Source organism: Lycorma delicatula, chromosome 12 (assembly GCF_047948215.1).
Source record: "Lycorma delicatula isolate Av1 chromosome 12, ASM4794821v1, whole genome shotgun sequence".
Taxonomy (NCBI): Eukaryota; Metazoa; Arthropoda; class Insecta; order Hemiptera; family Fulgoridae; genus Lycorma; species Lycorma delicatula.
The window spans coordinates 73,447,866-73,463,504 of NC_134466.1; the positions used below are offsets into that span (position 1 = coordinate 73,447,866).

General features: G+C 30.6%; 1 protein-coding gene across 3 annotated transcripts in view; it reads left to right on the plus strand.

Moving 5' to 3' along the window:
• The window catches only part of LOC142333495 (E3 SUMO-protein ligase RanBP2-like), an 87,717-nt gene that overhangs the window by 60,275 nt on the left and 11,803 nt on the right, over positions 1 to 15,639 (plus strand). For all 3 annotated transcript variants that reach the window (XM_075380742.1, XM_075380743.1, XM_075380744.1), the window contains 7 exons: positions 1,612 to 1,684; positions 4,061 to 4,192; positions 6,639 to 6,707; positions 8,045 to 8,235; positions 8,413 to 8,716; positions 10,946 to 11,170; positions 12,420 to 12,553. In XM_075380742.1, coding sequence (XP_075236857.1) covers positions 1,612 to 1,684; positions 4,061 to 4,192; positions 6,639 to 6,707; positions 8,045 to 8,235; positions 8,413 to 8,716; positions 10,946 to 11,170; positions 12,420 to 12,553 — 1,128 coding nt within the window. The remainder of the gene's footprint in view (positions 1 to 1,611; positions 1,685 to 4,060; positions 4,193 to 6,638; positions 6,708 to 8,044; positions 8,236 to 8,412; positions 8,717 to 10,945; positions 11,171 to 12,419; positions 12,554 to 15,639) is intronic.

Here is a 15,639-nt window from a genome sequence, read left to right on the forward strand (position 1 = left end):
CTTGCATTCTACGGTTGAATCTTTAAAAAGATTTACTATATTCACTACATACTGTAAAACCTGGTTCAGTGTAGGACTCTACAATGCCTCAGGGGTTTTGCTTAAAAAAAAAGTCTGAGAAATTAAATCTGACCCTCCAGAATGAACCTCCATCTGTACAGACACCAATCCACTTAGTTCACGCCTAACTGTTTCTGGATCTAACAGTATCAATGATCGCAAACAAGTCTTGAGCCTTTGTACTAGCAGTATTTTACAATGTTATTGCAATTTATAAACTGTACAAATCAAGTGAGCATAATTATTATCTGTGGCCTCATCCAGATAAAGCCAGATTCCTTCTCTTCTAATTTTGTGTTAATTGGTCAATAACATCCTCAGCTATGAGCTGTATTCTGTAGCTGATGGTGTTATTGGACAAAGGCTCTTTTGAAAGTAGTTTCCCAGTTGACGCGCTGATTATAAAGTTGATATAACTGCAGCAACCAGTAAAATGAGTTCTTCTAATTGTATGGGACTTCTTACATTTTTGATTCTATGTGCTACCTTGTTAGATGCTAGTAAAGCATTACTTGATATTGATGTCTGCTTATAAAAACCCACTCTTTTGTTGATTTAATTCTCTTGTGGCTTCTTGCTAAAGTAGTTAAAAGATATGTTGGAATAAATGGTTTCTAAACGACATTTCAACTTCTTTTTGCCAAAACTTTCATACACAGAACACATCATGGTCTCTCTTTGCTTGTTGACTTGTGTTGATATAAAGCCAAAGTCCAAATAGCTGACATCATATTTTCAACTTTTATACTTCTTCACACTTGCCGCTGATTGACAACGGTGTGCCCTCTTCAACTTCACTCTCATAATGCTTATTGGCATTTAGTAAAATGCAATCCATTTTGTAAATTACATATGAGAAAAACTTCACTTGACTGTCACAACAACATTCAATTGATAGAATCTCTGAAAATTAATTCAAAATTTTTAGTACTGAAAACTAATTTAGCACTAAAAGTGTGCAAAACTGACATTTATTTATATACAAATACGCAGTACCAAATATTTTGAGATTACTACTAAACAGTCGAGAGACTGGTGTTGCATCATCTAGCAATCTTTAACATAGTCTTTTGTAAACAGTAACTAAATTGTTTGTACCAGCTTCTTACTATATGTTGCACCTATGACATTGAATTGAAAATCAAAATAAAATTATGAATTCACAATATCCCTGCGAGGAAGTTATGGCTTCCCAGGGTACCAAGGTGCACACTTTGGGAACCATTGTTAATATTGTTTTGGAGCTCTGCCCCAGCACAATATTGAGAATATTTATTGTACAGGAGTATAGCAGATAATTCACCCAATCAACAATTTGCTGTTGTTTTGGTGCCTCTACTAATCATTTAGGGCACTTACTGCAATGTACTGGAAGAAAAATCAGTAAAATATGAAAATATCTGTTGCATAATTTTCTTTACAGAATTATTTATTGATCATCTGATTATTTTTTTGGATAAGTATGTGATCATTTATGATGAAGCATTTCATGCTTTTAACTTTGTTTTAGATTATTTAATAATTTTATTTTTAAATTTGTTTCTCTTTTAGGTTGAACTGTCAGAAAGTTCAGATGATCAATCTGTCTCTACTCCTGTTTCTAGTACACCTGAAGTTTCAACAGGTAAGTTAATTCAATATTTCCCAAAAATTGTATTTATCTTCATGTAACTTTACGTCATAAATGATTGAATAGAAAGTGCTGTTCAGCGTATAGCAGGTTATTGAAGCGGTTCAGTAGATTTGATTAAATATATGTAAGAGGCTTATTTGTAAAGAAGTTCAGCTGTAGAATGTGAACAAACGTTATTATTTGCATATGAAAACTACATTTATTTATTGCTTTTCTAGTTAGCTGCCTTCAGTTTCAACACATTTTTCTTAGCGTTTCACTAGCCTCTTCATCCCCTCTTCAAGTAATCTGCTGCCAGTGACAAACCACAATTATCCCTATTTTTCAATTTGTTGTCATTGTCATACTTTTGTGAAACAAACCACTGTTTAAGGTGAGAGAAGAAAATAATTGCTGGGAGCTAAGTCAGGACTTTATGGTTGATGATTGAAGATTTTCCAACTAAATCTTTACTATCACTTCAGTGTCTTATTTGCCGTGTGTGGCCAGGTATTATACAAAAATAAAATGCTGTAGGATAGCATCCCACATCATTTGTTATTAACAGTTATTATTTGAATTTCTTCGGTCTAGGAGATGATAAATGCCAACATCAAATTGACTGCTGCTTTGTCTAGATATTTGAATAGGAAATCCAGGTTTCATCTTTGGTAACAATGTGATCAAACAACAATTCATCACTTTCATTTTTGTAATACTGAAAAAATTCACTTACAGCAGCAGCAATATGTTTTCCTTGTTTCTGTCAGTAATGTCTTGCTAATGAAGGTTAACTCTTTCACTTTTTATAGCCCAATTTTTCGTTAAAACTTCATGAATCAAAGTTCAGGCAACATCAAAGACAATTGGGACATAGTAAAGCACTGGTTTCCTCAAAATTTTTTTTTCAGTCTTCTAAATCAAACCATCAGTTATCATCAACGGTTGGCTGCTATATTCTTCATCATGAATGTATATTTGCTCTTCTTGAAATCAGTGGCACCAAATCATATTTTAGTTAGCATCATTATAATATTCACTTGTAAATGTCACAAATTTTCCTGAATGGCTGCCTGTACAAGAAAAATCTTTGTTGATGGCTACTTTGGAAGGTACCATGAGGGTTTTCATTGCTCCAGATATGCTGGTTGTGATAGTTTCGAACACCATTCCCGTTGAAAGAAGCTTCAGTTTTACATTGTTAACTTGATCAGCAGTAATAGTCGCTGTGTAAAATTATTCAAAAGTGAAAAATTAATATCAATTGTTTTATTGTTGTTAAATTTTATTCTGAGAAAATTATTACTTAATTTGATACTAATTTACAATATTAGAATTAACAATAAATAAAAACAATTAATATTTAATAAAATTGAACCTAAAGTTGATGAAATGAAAGCAGACACAAAATTACATCACTCATCTACCATAATTCGACTATTTGTTAACCAATTTAAAAAAATAAAATGTCATTTTGTTCAAAATGAAAGGCTTAATATTTTAGCAAATAACATACATTTTTATAAAACTTATATTTATGAAGATATAATAACAGATTGAGAAATGAAAATGGCTGCCATTTAATAATTTGTGAAGGTATTTAAGTCCTGATTTTTTGCTAATTTTAATAAAATATTAATGTGATTCCTCTATCCAAACTTGAAATATAAATTTTTATCTAAAAATAACAAAATGGCAGACAAGGGTAGAACAGAGGAGAAATTGCCATTTTTCCTAAGGATAGTAGAATCTGAAAAAGTATAGCCAGCCCACCATTTTAGAGACACTCTGTATATGGATTAATATAAATAACAAAGTGACTAAATTATTGTGGCTAACAGCTGACTATTGATTGAAATAACTGAGCTACACAAGCAGCATGCATGTTAATGTATAGCATGTACGTGTAGCATCAAGCTACACATGCATGTTAATATCAAATTCAAAACGGACCTTACTTTAAAGAACACCTTGTATGTCAAGCACATACAACTTCTAACTAGCAAAGTGTGTGTAATTAATTGGTTTTTTTTTTAATGTAGATGACAGAACAAATGTTTTCTAACAAAAAAATTCATGCCTCAATGGTTCAAAGGTGTGTTTTTTTGTGTCGTGATCTATTGGGTTGTTATACTATATCATTATGAAATTGTGAAGTAATTTAATGCAAGGCTTATAATAAAAAAAATATCTGTAGCTTATTCCCATGATCTGGAGAACTATAGCAATTCTTGATAATAGTCTATATTATTTTTTGGCATATCAAATCATATTTTTCAAGGTTTCTTGTCTTTCTTGCAGGTGCCTTCTTTTACTATATTATTATTTTTACTAAAATAGGATGTTATTAGCATATGTAAACAAACTGATAACCTGATTTTCTTTCAGCTAAAGATAAAGAATCACCTGCTATGAAAAATTTTACATTTGCTTTACCAAAATTAACTGGATCACCAACTGTGACTTCTCCCAGCAGTATGTTTTCTCTTGCTGCACAGTTTAGAGATAATAATAATACCAGTAAGCTTCCATTTTCTTTAATCTGTAGTGTTATGTAATTTTTCTTTTGTACCTTGTGTTACAGTGTTGCAGTGCATGGTACTTATACGTATATATTTAATATTATATGAAATATAAACCACCTAAAACACACTAATTAGATAAGTTAAACTAAATTAACCTTATCAATTCCCAATAACTGGTTTTTGCAGTCTCCCGCATCTTCAGTTGCCATCAAATTTTATATTTACAATTTTCTTTTCAGGAATTTAACATTTTAAATGATATTATAAATGTACACGTACTTGTTTTGCCCAATACTGGACCGCATGAGATAAATCATTAAAAAGAATAAGTTTTAATGTAATAAAAACTTATTCTACTTATTAAACTATAATAGAGTTTAACACCAACTGAAGATGTGGAATACCATTAAAACCAGTTACTGGAAATTAATGAGGTAAATTTAACTTATCTAATTAGTGTGTTTTGGTGGTGTAGATTCCATGTATTAAATTTTATTAGCACCTTGGTCAGAATATTACTGAATTATTTTAATATTCAAAAAATTATATATATTATTATTGTAATTACTATATATACATATATAAAATAATCTTTCAACTAAACTATTCTGCTTTATTTTTATTAAACTTAGAGAAAGGTTTTTTTGTAGATTTAACTCATCGAGTTAATATATTATTATTTGGTCAAGCTTTTGATCTGGCAAAAGGTCTCAACACATTTTATTTTACAACTCGGTTTTCATTATTGTGATGGTTTGAGTCATTGTCAATATTGTATGCATGAAATTTAGAAGATTTTGGTTTGAATCTTTAATTGAAATTTTTATTGTTAAATGTTATTTAGAATAATTTCAGTAAATTATGACAGGATATCTTTAAAGACCGTTTCATTGTAAAAAGATTTATTCTGAAAACTTTATATATCTTTTATTTATTTTAAACTACATTCCTTATACTACTTCTCTATATAATCGTCACATGAATTAAGACATTTATCGTAGCGATACACCAGCTTCAATAAACCCTCGTCGTATTCTTCTACCACCAGTCCATTTAGCCAATGATTAAAAGCATTTTTAAGTTATCAGTTGTGAATTGTTTACCGCTCAGAAATTCTTTTAATCTTCCAAACAAATGGTAATCAGAAGGAGCTAAGTCCAGACTCTATGGTGGTTTACTCTATCGTAAATTTCCCACTCAAATTTTCTCAGTAAATCACATGTCGGTTCCGCAACATGTGGATGTGCAGTGTCGTGCAGCAGGACGATGCCGTCAATCAGCCGCCCGTGTTGCCAATTTTGAATAACATGCCATTACTTACATAGAGTTTTGCAGTAGTAGGCTTCTGCATTTATAGTAGTTCCACGTGGCATGAAATCAATCAGCAGTATGCCAAACCAATCCCAAAAGACTGTGGCCATCACCTTTGCGTCCAAATCGCTGAGGCTTGAACTTTGTTGGTCTGGTTGGGGATTGAGGCCTAAATGGTTATGAACAATGCAACTGATAACAGCTCTAGAAACATAAGAAAAAAGAAGGGCCAGGTCGGAAATCATTGAGCGACGATCTTTTCTGATTTCATCATCGACGCGTTTCAACAAGTCCTCTGTTATTATCGAGGGCCTTCCCGAACGTTATTCATCGTGCATATTAATTCTGTTGCTTCTAAACCTTTCACACCATTTTCGCAAGTTTCTTTTCATTCATTATATTATCACCATACACAGCAACCAGTTGTGTATGAATTACAGCCGGTTTAACATTTTGATGTTTTAAAAAACATTTGACTCCACGTATTTCACAGTCAGCTGCAACATCGATTTTCCTATTAATTTTATAATGTAATATCTCATACGTAATCAAAGATACTACAACGCGACAACTTACAGACAACAATGCAGTGTGTACATTACTAGTGTGGTCATGAGCGACACATGTTTGACAACCTTAAGGAGAGAAATTTCCCACTGGTCTTTACTTTAGAGCTATTCCTCATAATGTGTTACTATTTTGACAAAAGGAAGAAATTGTATTATTTTACAGGTTTACTTTGTTGTTAATTTGCTTAATGTTAATTTTATATTTTGTTTGTGGGGGTTCTGCAAATGCACACCACTGTGTTCTGTGTCTTTGTGGCTTCACTCTGTTCTTTCTATTTTACACAATATATCAAAAAATGTTGTCATTTAATATGTTTTTTTTTATAATTTCTCTTCAGTATTTCATTATTGTTATTCACAGAACAATACAGTACTTTGTTGCTCTTTTTTTTGTGCATTGTAATTCGAAAAGTTGGTTTTGACTTGTTAGGTCTGAAGGTTGGTCTGTGTATTAATAAAAAATATAATGAAATTAAAAATCTAGAATTTGAAAAAATGAACTTATTTATTGTTAATTTAATTAGTTGAACTATATGTACAGTAGCTTATTGTATTTTACAGCTGGTGATGTCCCTAAATCATTTGGTGGATCATCAGAAACTGCAACTGATGCTAATGGGAAAGATGAAGGTAAAAGTTCATTCCTTTATAATGTAAATCCCAACATAAAATTCAAGCTTCTTTTAAAATAAACTGCGGTTAAAAAAACCATAGATTGACTTATACACCACTATTAAAAATATAAACTTCATGCTGTACTTTATTTACTTTTTACAAGAATTATATCAAAAGTAATATAATATAAATATTGTATTTATCATTAATAAACGATCATATCGCAAGGGTTTGTGTTAAATCTAGTTCTTTAAATTCATCTTTTAATCGAAAAATATTAATTTGCTTCAACTTACAAAAATTTGGATTCATTTCTTAACTTATACGCAATTCATTTTTCACTTTTATAAGGAGTGTTGTTAGACATATTATTTTTTAAAAGTTCCCTAATGGAAAACTGGTGATGTGAGGTTATCACTGGTGAGTTGGGATCGAAAATATACAGTTTAGCTACTGTATGTGCTGTAGCATATCTTGTTATAAATATTTATTTACAGAATTGTTAAAACAAATCAGTCCCATAATTTTCTTTTGTAAAATGATTAAACAGATTTTGTTCACTACATAAATATGATATTTATTCTAATGTATATACAGCATTCTGAATTCAGTTATATTGTGCATTAGTGTAGCCACTTAAAACTTTAAGTGGCTACTATAAAACTTTCAGTAGGTAATGAAAACCATTTGCAGTAATTAATCTGTTTAATCGATTTGTATGTTCTTTTGAATAATGTTAATGCAATTTTGTGATTTTAAGCAACGTAGTGTTGCTCTTAAAAAACTTTTCAGGGATTCTAACCAAGAAGATAATTTACACATTGATTTTCTTGTAGACTACAACAGTCTTATTTTTAATCTCAAACAATTTCAGACATTTGCCTGAACGATGACCGTATATGTCTTCAGTGGAATTGTGCAAGATGTCAGGAATATTCCAAAATAATTTTTGTGTGCAATAAGAATTCATTTACCCTTAGCGTTTAAAAATAAAAACCCACTTTACATCTTAATAAAACAGGTACAGTTGACATTAATTAAAGGAATATATACTGTATTAAGAACAACAATTATTACTGAAGACAAATTTTTATTTTCCTGCTACCTAAGAGGTAAGTTTACAAATTCTGGTAGTTATTTTAAGACTACCTGGTAGGCTCCTAACAGAGGTAATTATTTGTAACTTAATTTAGTTACATGTCACTGTTGTAAAAGAATTACTAAAAAACAAATTACTATTATAGCACTTTTTACCAACTTTGTCTTTGTTTTTATATTACTAAGAAATTGGGTTCAATTAGATTTTTAAAAACGTTAAAAATCCTTTGGTATAGTAAAAAAAATTTTTACAGGTGATGTTAAAGTAGTTTATGAACTGAATGTCAGTGATGAGTTGAGAGAAGCAGCACTTAAACTTCAACTTCCACCAAATTTTTATTCGTACTTAAACTTACCGTCTTGTCCAGGTTGTGAAGGTTGTGAACGTGAAGATGTAGTTACTGTAGAAACGTTACCGATGACAACATCGCCATCAAAAACAACAGTCAGTTTTTTTTTGTTTTGTTTTATATTCAACTTATTTTTATGATTTTTTTATTGTCTTTATAAATAAGCTCATGGTTTGTTTCCTACAACCATGTAATAAAATTAAAGGTTAGAATACAAAACTTGTAGTCTGTAACAGTTTGTTTGTAGTCTGTTTTTTTATTTGTTTTTTAAGGTTAGTATGTCTGCTGTATCTATAACCTCAGCGGTTCAAAATTCAGTAGTAGCTTCAGTTATTAGTTCAGCTTTAGATACATCAATAACAAGTGATCAAGTAGTTTCAGTCACTTCAACTTTAGATACATCGATAACAACAAGCGATCCGAAATTGATTTCAGCAAATACTTCTGACACAAGCATATATAAAACAGCCGCTTCACAACCAGATGAAGACAAAACTTGTTCATATCTTTTTAAAGATGTATTATCATTCGCTGATCTTAGCTCAAAAAGTTCGCAAATTTCAACTTTACCAGAAGGTAAAATTATTTGTAACAAATTTATTAAATAAATATGTTGAAAAGAATTTTAATTATATCAGCATCAAAAGTATCAATTAAAAACCTAGAAAAATGTGTGATGGTTTTTCAGTCAAGTTTAATTTAAAACCGATTATTATTTATCAGATGCCCCTCACTAGTAATGCTATAATTTTTTGATCTATAAATTATTACTTAGTTTTAGTAATGTAAACTGAATATATTGAATTAGTTGTATAATTTTTCTGAACCAGTATTATCAAAATGTATTTTAATTGTTAGTACATTTTTTGTTACATTCAAGTACTTTATTAAATAATTAATTAATTCATATAAAGTATAGGTTTGCTAGATCATGTGTTATAAAAAAGATGTAATATTTGCGTAGAAGGAACAAGGTATATTAGAGAAAAAACCTTTAGCTCAGCAGCATTGTAAAAAAAATTGGTTGTAGATAATTTTCTTCTTTTGCCATGACGATTATCAATTATTAGCATCACACTGGCTACCATCCTTATTATCTTAATTTGCATTATCCTAAATTCAAGCTTCTCAAATTGAGGCGTCAAATCTGTCACAGCATTATTCATGGCATCCCCCTTGTACTCAAGTGAGGGAGTAGTAGATGCCAAACAGAAAGTTGATTTTAAAAATTTAAGAAAATTAAGTTAATATTCTGTGCATTATGTAAATCTCTTTTAAGGAATGGCATTTTATGTGTGGTTTCTTAAGTAAAATAATTTATGAATTATTATTGTAATGTATTTGATTCAAAAGTAATCATTATGAAATTATAGGGAATTGTAGCCAAGATAAATTAGTTATGTAAATGACTAAAAGATTTATTTTCTGTTTCATATAAAAAAGCCAATTAAAAATTGTAATTTGTAAATAGATTCTACCACCCTGATCGATTTAAGGAACATATTTTTAAATAGACAAAAATTCTACAAAGTAAGTTTATTATGTGGGAGAATTTTTTAACCAGTAAAAAGGTACGCATGCAGTACGTGAACAGACAAAATACATCCAAGATCCACCCTACACTTCACAATTTCATGAGCCTGTGGCTTAAAATTGTGCTCAGTTTCATTATAAGAATCGGTCTTATTTTCTCCTGTAAAATTGCCAAAAATGCTTATTAAAAAGGTAACATTAGGTTAAATATATAATAATGTACTGAGAATGGAACAGAGCTGTAAATAAGTCTGAGAGTGGTGTCTCAAAAATAAACATTAAGATTAGAGTTGAAGTAGAATGAAGTATTTAAATGTGAACTGGGACAACAAAAACAGATTGGGATTGATAATATCATTTGTATATATAAATGATGAATATATAAAATATTTTTTCAGCCTCCACAAAGTAAAGAATTAGAGAAACTCTTACTTTTACTTTTTTATGTTAAATTATCTACAAAGTTTTGCAGGCCTAAGCCCATGTTCAGTGATATTTTTGAAGAACAAATATTTTTTCTGAATTTTTGAAATATTATTAATGACAATTTTTATGAAATAAAAATAAAAAGATAAAATTTAATGTGTAAATGAAAACAGATAAAGAATTATTTAACAAAAAAATATATATATATATATCCATGACTAAATCACAAATAGAGAAATGATAAAACGGGTTAAATCTGGGCCTTACTTTGCTTTTTTTATTGTCAATAACCTAACATTTAAATAAATTAGCATGAAAACCACAAAGAATCTGTGGTGAAGATGTTCAATTTTTCAATAAGAAGCTCAGGTTATAGCAATCTGGCAAATGAGAACAGATGGGCAGAAAAAAATACAGTCCTAAGGTTGTCTTTAAAGAAAACTTTTTACAGAATTGTGTCATGTCTGGTGAAACTGTTCAACCAGATATCACTCACTAAAATAGTATCACAGACTTAAAACAGTTGCTACCAGTAACCATTCAGTACAGAAGAGATTGCAGAATTTATGTATTCATGTACATAAAGTTGCAGTGAAGTACATGATGGAGAGTAATATGAATTGTTTGAACAAGGTAGAATTGATTGACCAAGACTGGGAAAAATAGATATATTTGGGAGAAGTTTTGTTCCAGCAGAAGGGTGTTACGGCAAATTTTTGAAAAGCATATTTTTTTCCAGAAATATGATGAAATTAAGAAATTATTGAATTTCATAAACACATTTTTTGTCGGTTTATTTCTTCTTTTAAAATAAAATTATTACACGATATGTTTTTTTTTCTACAGCATCAGAAAATTTTCGGTGGTCTGGTGCCAATACTACTGTGTTTGGTAATTATATTAACACCTGTACTTCCGCAGCTCCTAAGCAGACTGAAGGTGGTGGTGATTCAAGCGGTGGTGAGGATGAAGGTGAGGTGGCACAGAGTCAAAATGAACCCCATTTTGAGCCGATTGTTCCACTACCTCCTTTAATACAAGTAACAACTGGTGAAGAAGAAGAAGTTAGAGGTAATGTAGTGATTAATTTTATTCTTAACATTAAATCTGTCATACCTAATCGATTGATTTCTTTTTTTATTACATTTAATGATCCTACATAATGTTTTGCTAGTTTATAAACAAACTGTTCAAACAATTCCAATCCAACATCGTCACAACATCACAGACGACTACAACAGCTGTATGTCAGTGCTACACTAGCTCTTCTTGTGGTGACGAGGAGTACTATTGATGCAGTATGCCCACTTAGCCACTAATTTAGATCCTTTATTGGAGTAGGAGTATGGTTTTTTTAAAAAAAAAAATTGTTGCAAATATTGTTATTTTTTAATTGTTAACAAATTTTCCTAAGAAAGATTATGACCTTAATTAGAGAAATGTCAAGATACCTAGGTCCCTCTTGGTGACCTTGCTCTATCTACAACCTCACCCACTTGACCTTCTAGATTGAAAATTTAATGGCATCAATGCCTCATATGTAGAAGTAATCTGATCAAGGTTGGTAAAAAATCAGTCTTGTAGTTCTGAAGATATAAGGTGATTTAGAGGGAACATTGAACACACACACATGCATATGAACATCCAGAAAATTTCCTTTTGGTTTTTTGGGTTCCTTAGGTGTCAAAGTAACAAGATCTGGTGAAAACCACATATACCCAAACTGGACCAATTACAATTCTTTCCCTTCTAGAGCTATAGCGCTTCTGGACAGGAAAGTAAAAAAAATTACTATATTATAAAAACTGTATTTCTTGATGATTTAAAATACTATAGCAAGAATAAAACACTTACAATTGAAATTAAACAGAAATAAACTTAAAGAATGAGAGTTCATTAATTTAATGAAGAATTAAAATTATAGGCTACATATTTATAATACTTAATATTTAAAGAAAAAGATTTGAAATAAAATGAGCGGGAACTTGGATCAAACTGTTGTGTATCATGAATTCTTGAATCATGCTGTCAGTTAAGAGTTTTTCAGTTAATAAATTTTTCGAAGACTTACTAAAATTCTGTCATGAGAATAAGAAGAAAGATTTTCAATTTACTCTTAAGTTACAACAGAACTTGAAAGTCAGTACTGATGCAGTCAGTAATGTTAGACAAAAAAAAGCACAAAGAATTTATATTATTTTGTTTGGCTGTTTACTCTGCTAATGAATGTATGCTTTAGGTAATACCATATATTATAAACATTCTCTATATATAATTTTATTTATAAATGTTTCAACATTTTTTTCTTTTTTTTCCTCAGTGTTTTGTCAACGAGCTAAACTGTATCAGCATCATACCGATATAAAGGAATGGAAAGAAAGAGGTGTCGGTGAAATGAAAATATTGCATCATCCTGTGAAGCTTACATACAGATTTTTAATGCGCCGTGAACAGGTACACTATTATGTTAATTTTATATTTTGTTATCTCGATTTATCTTAACAATTTCACACTTGTCTTAATTTAATTACATTAATGCCCCTTAATTAAAAAATGTGATTATTATACATGGTCTTCATAAAAGAATGGTGGGGTTTCTTTATTTCAGATCAAGGCAGTAGGGAAATTTTGAGACGTTATGTTGATAGCCCTGATAGCCTCCAACCCAAAAGTTTGTGTAACAGCAATTCAAACCACTATACTAATTTTTCTATTGTTTGTTACTATGTTCACTGTTGAAGAAAAAGTAAAACATGGTTTGTGGTAGGCTGGATTAAGTTGTGATTTTAGTTCAACATGCATAGACGTAAGCAGGGTGGGGTGTTTGCAACCCCCCCCCCCACCATCTTATTTAGTCAAATGAAAAATGATAGTTCAATATCAATAGGTTATAATAGTATTGTGCGGCAAGAAAGCATGTTTGAGTTTTGGCAGCGCTCTCTGGTGAACAAGTGGGGAACTGGAGGTTCAAGATCTGGGTGGTGTGTGGTAAAACTTGAAGATTATAGAATATTCAAGATTAAATTTAGTAGGAAAGTTCTAATACCTTCTATTCCCTATTTAAACACTGCAATCAGTGCGAGTGAGTTGACGCATTTCAGCTAATTCAGACCGCAATTCTATAACAATAGCAATCTAAAATCTATATTAGAAATGTGTATAGCACGACGAAAGTTATGTATCTATATTATTTTCATTTGAGTTGATGAGTCTCAAAACAATTTAATTGAAGTAATCTAAAACATTCAGGAAATGTGAAGTCTGTTAACAGACTTTGCATTTCCTGAATGTGATTTTGATGTCTTTTTTATCCTGACTGTGATTTTGATGTCTTTATTGAAATTTTAAGAAAAATTATACAATACTAAATAAGGAAATAATAACAAGTGTGTACCACACTCCAATAATTTTTAGTAACGATTGTAAATTGTAATTAGCTACTTTTGCAGCAGTTTTACTTAATTAGATGGTTTTGAATTTTGAAATGGTTGATTTTGCAATTAGCTACTTCGCTGGTTGCAAATAATAAAAAAATTTGTACACACTATTAAAGGTTTAGTCTACCATCATTCAGTAATAAAATAGCATTAAAAGTTTGATAACTAATAAGTAGTGAATGGTTCAAAATTCATAATAGTCCAATTTTTATTGTGATCAATTTCAATTGCTGCAAGAGTTATATTAAACAATTTCATTTTGTACCCTGCCACAGCCTGTTAGATTTGACCCATTCCACAAGTTTCTTTGTGATTTTTTTTCTACTTTTTCCACTAGTAAACTAGTAGAAATGAAAAAAATTTAATTTTGTAAATTTGAAAAAAATACAGTTATGAAATTCAACTCATATTTAGGTTAAGAAAATCTTTCACAAAAAAAAAATTTTTTACTGATTTTCAAAACATTGTTACTTTGTGAAAAATTATTTATAAAAAACCATTATTAAGCTGAAGTTTCTAGTAGAGAGTTCGTTCAGAAGCTTAAATTCTTAGGTGCTTTAATTTTCTTCGGAAGTTTAGTAGTAGTTATTCATTTTCTTTTAGGGAGATGGAAGAGGAAGCAACCAGATAACTAGTAACAAAAGTGGTAGCAGCAAAGAAGAGAAACTGAAGCAGAATGTTGGTGAGACATCAAGTGGATCTTCGCTACTTTATGGCTCTGGTGTACAGGATCAAACATATTTTGATAACGATGCAGGTCACTGGCTTAGATCTACATTTAGTAACAAGAAAAGCTGCTTTTCAAATGTATTGCCCTACTACAAAATCAGAATTCATCATTAATGTTTCATAGCAAAATATTTGGCATTCCTTCAACTGGCAGTAAATGCTGTTCAGTCAGCAAGTGTGAACTTACTTTAGTGCGCAAATAAAAAAATAAAAATGTGTAAATAAATAAAATTACAGACATCATGGAAAAACACCATCTAAATGCGGTTGTTGAAAGTGAAAGTATTGTAACAGAGGCTGAAATAATCGTCGAGCATCTTGGAACAGATTTCAATATGCTGCAAGTCATAAATCAGCAGAAACATCATGCGAATCCACCAGCAAAGACTTCTAGCGAGTTTTGAAGAAGATCACTAATTATTAATGTTTCTGGAAAAGCGTTTTTCTGAGAACTTGCCCGGATCCTCATTGTTTACGTTGCATCCTCACATAATGCTTGATATGAGAATTTTTTTTAAAAAACTACAAGTTTTTGTAGTTACTACAATTTGAATGATTTCATCTTTGAAGCTGAACTTTAGTACAACAAATGGAAAGGAAAAAATGTGCCAAATGCCGAACTGATTGTGATAGACTAACTGTACTAGAAACCCAATTGTTCTATGCATCCATAAAACAGGCTTTTTACTTATTTCACTTACACGGCCCTGCACAACGTCCACTATAGAAAGATCTTTCAGCACCTTACACAGGGTAAAAACCTTGTAACGGTCAACGATGAGAAAATCAGCTTGTCGATCTTTGTTTGATGAGTATGCATAAAAAAAGACTTCTAGAAACAAAATAAATTTGAGAAAGAAATATTGTCAAGATTTAGCCAGAACTTTCTGTACACTAGTACTGAAATAAGATTTAGATTGGTTCGAATAGCATTTGCAACTGATTATTTTTAGTGTTTTCAAATAAAACCATTTTTTAACAAAAAATGTTATCTTTACTACCCCCCCCCCCCCTCAAGAGAAAAACCTGGCTACGCCTATGTGAACATGCATTTCAACATAAATATGGAAGAGCCACGTCATAGAAATAGTATATGGTCAATCTATTTGAAGTGACCTAAGGGTGGTTGCTTGACCAATTAAAAAAATTGAAACTTACCCACATGTTTCTTACATGTATCAGATAACTTTTAAAACTTTTTTTTTCAATTTTTTTATTTATGCACTTTACCTGTGGCAGCCATTTTTATTATGGTGTGCACACCTATTTTTGTGATAAAAAACTATTGATAGTGGAAGGATAAAACAAAAAGCAATTTATTCATATTTTCTCAAGATAAAAGATTGGTCCAGTGGTTTATTTACCTATCTCGCT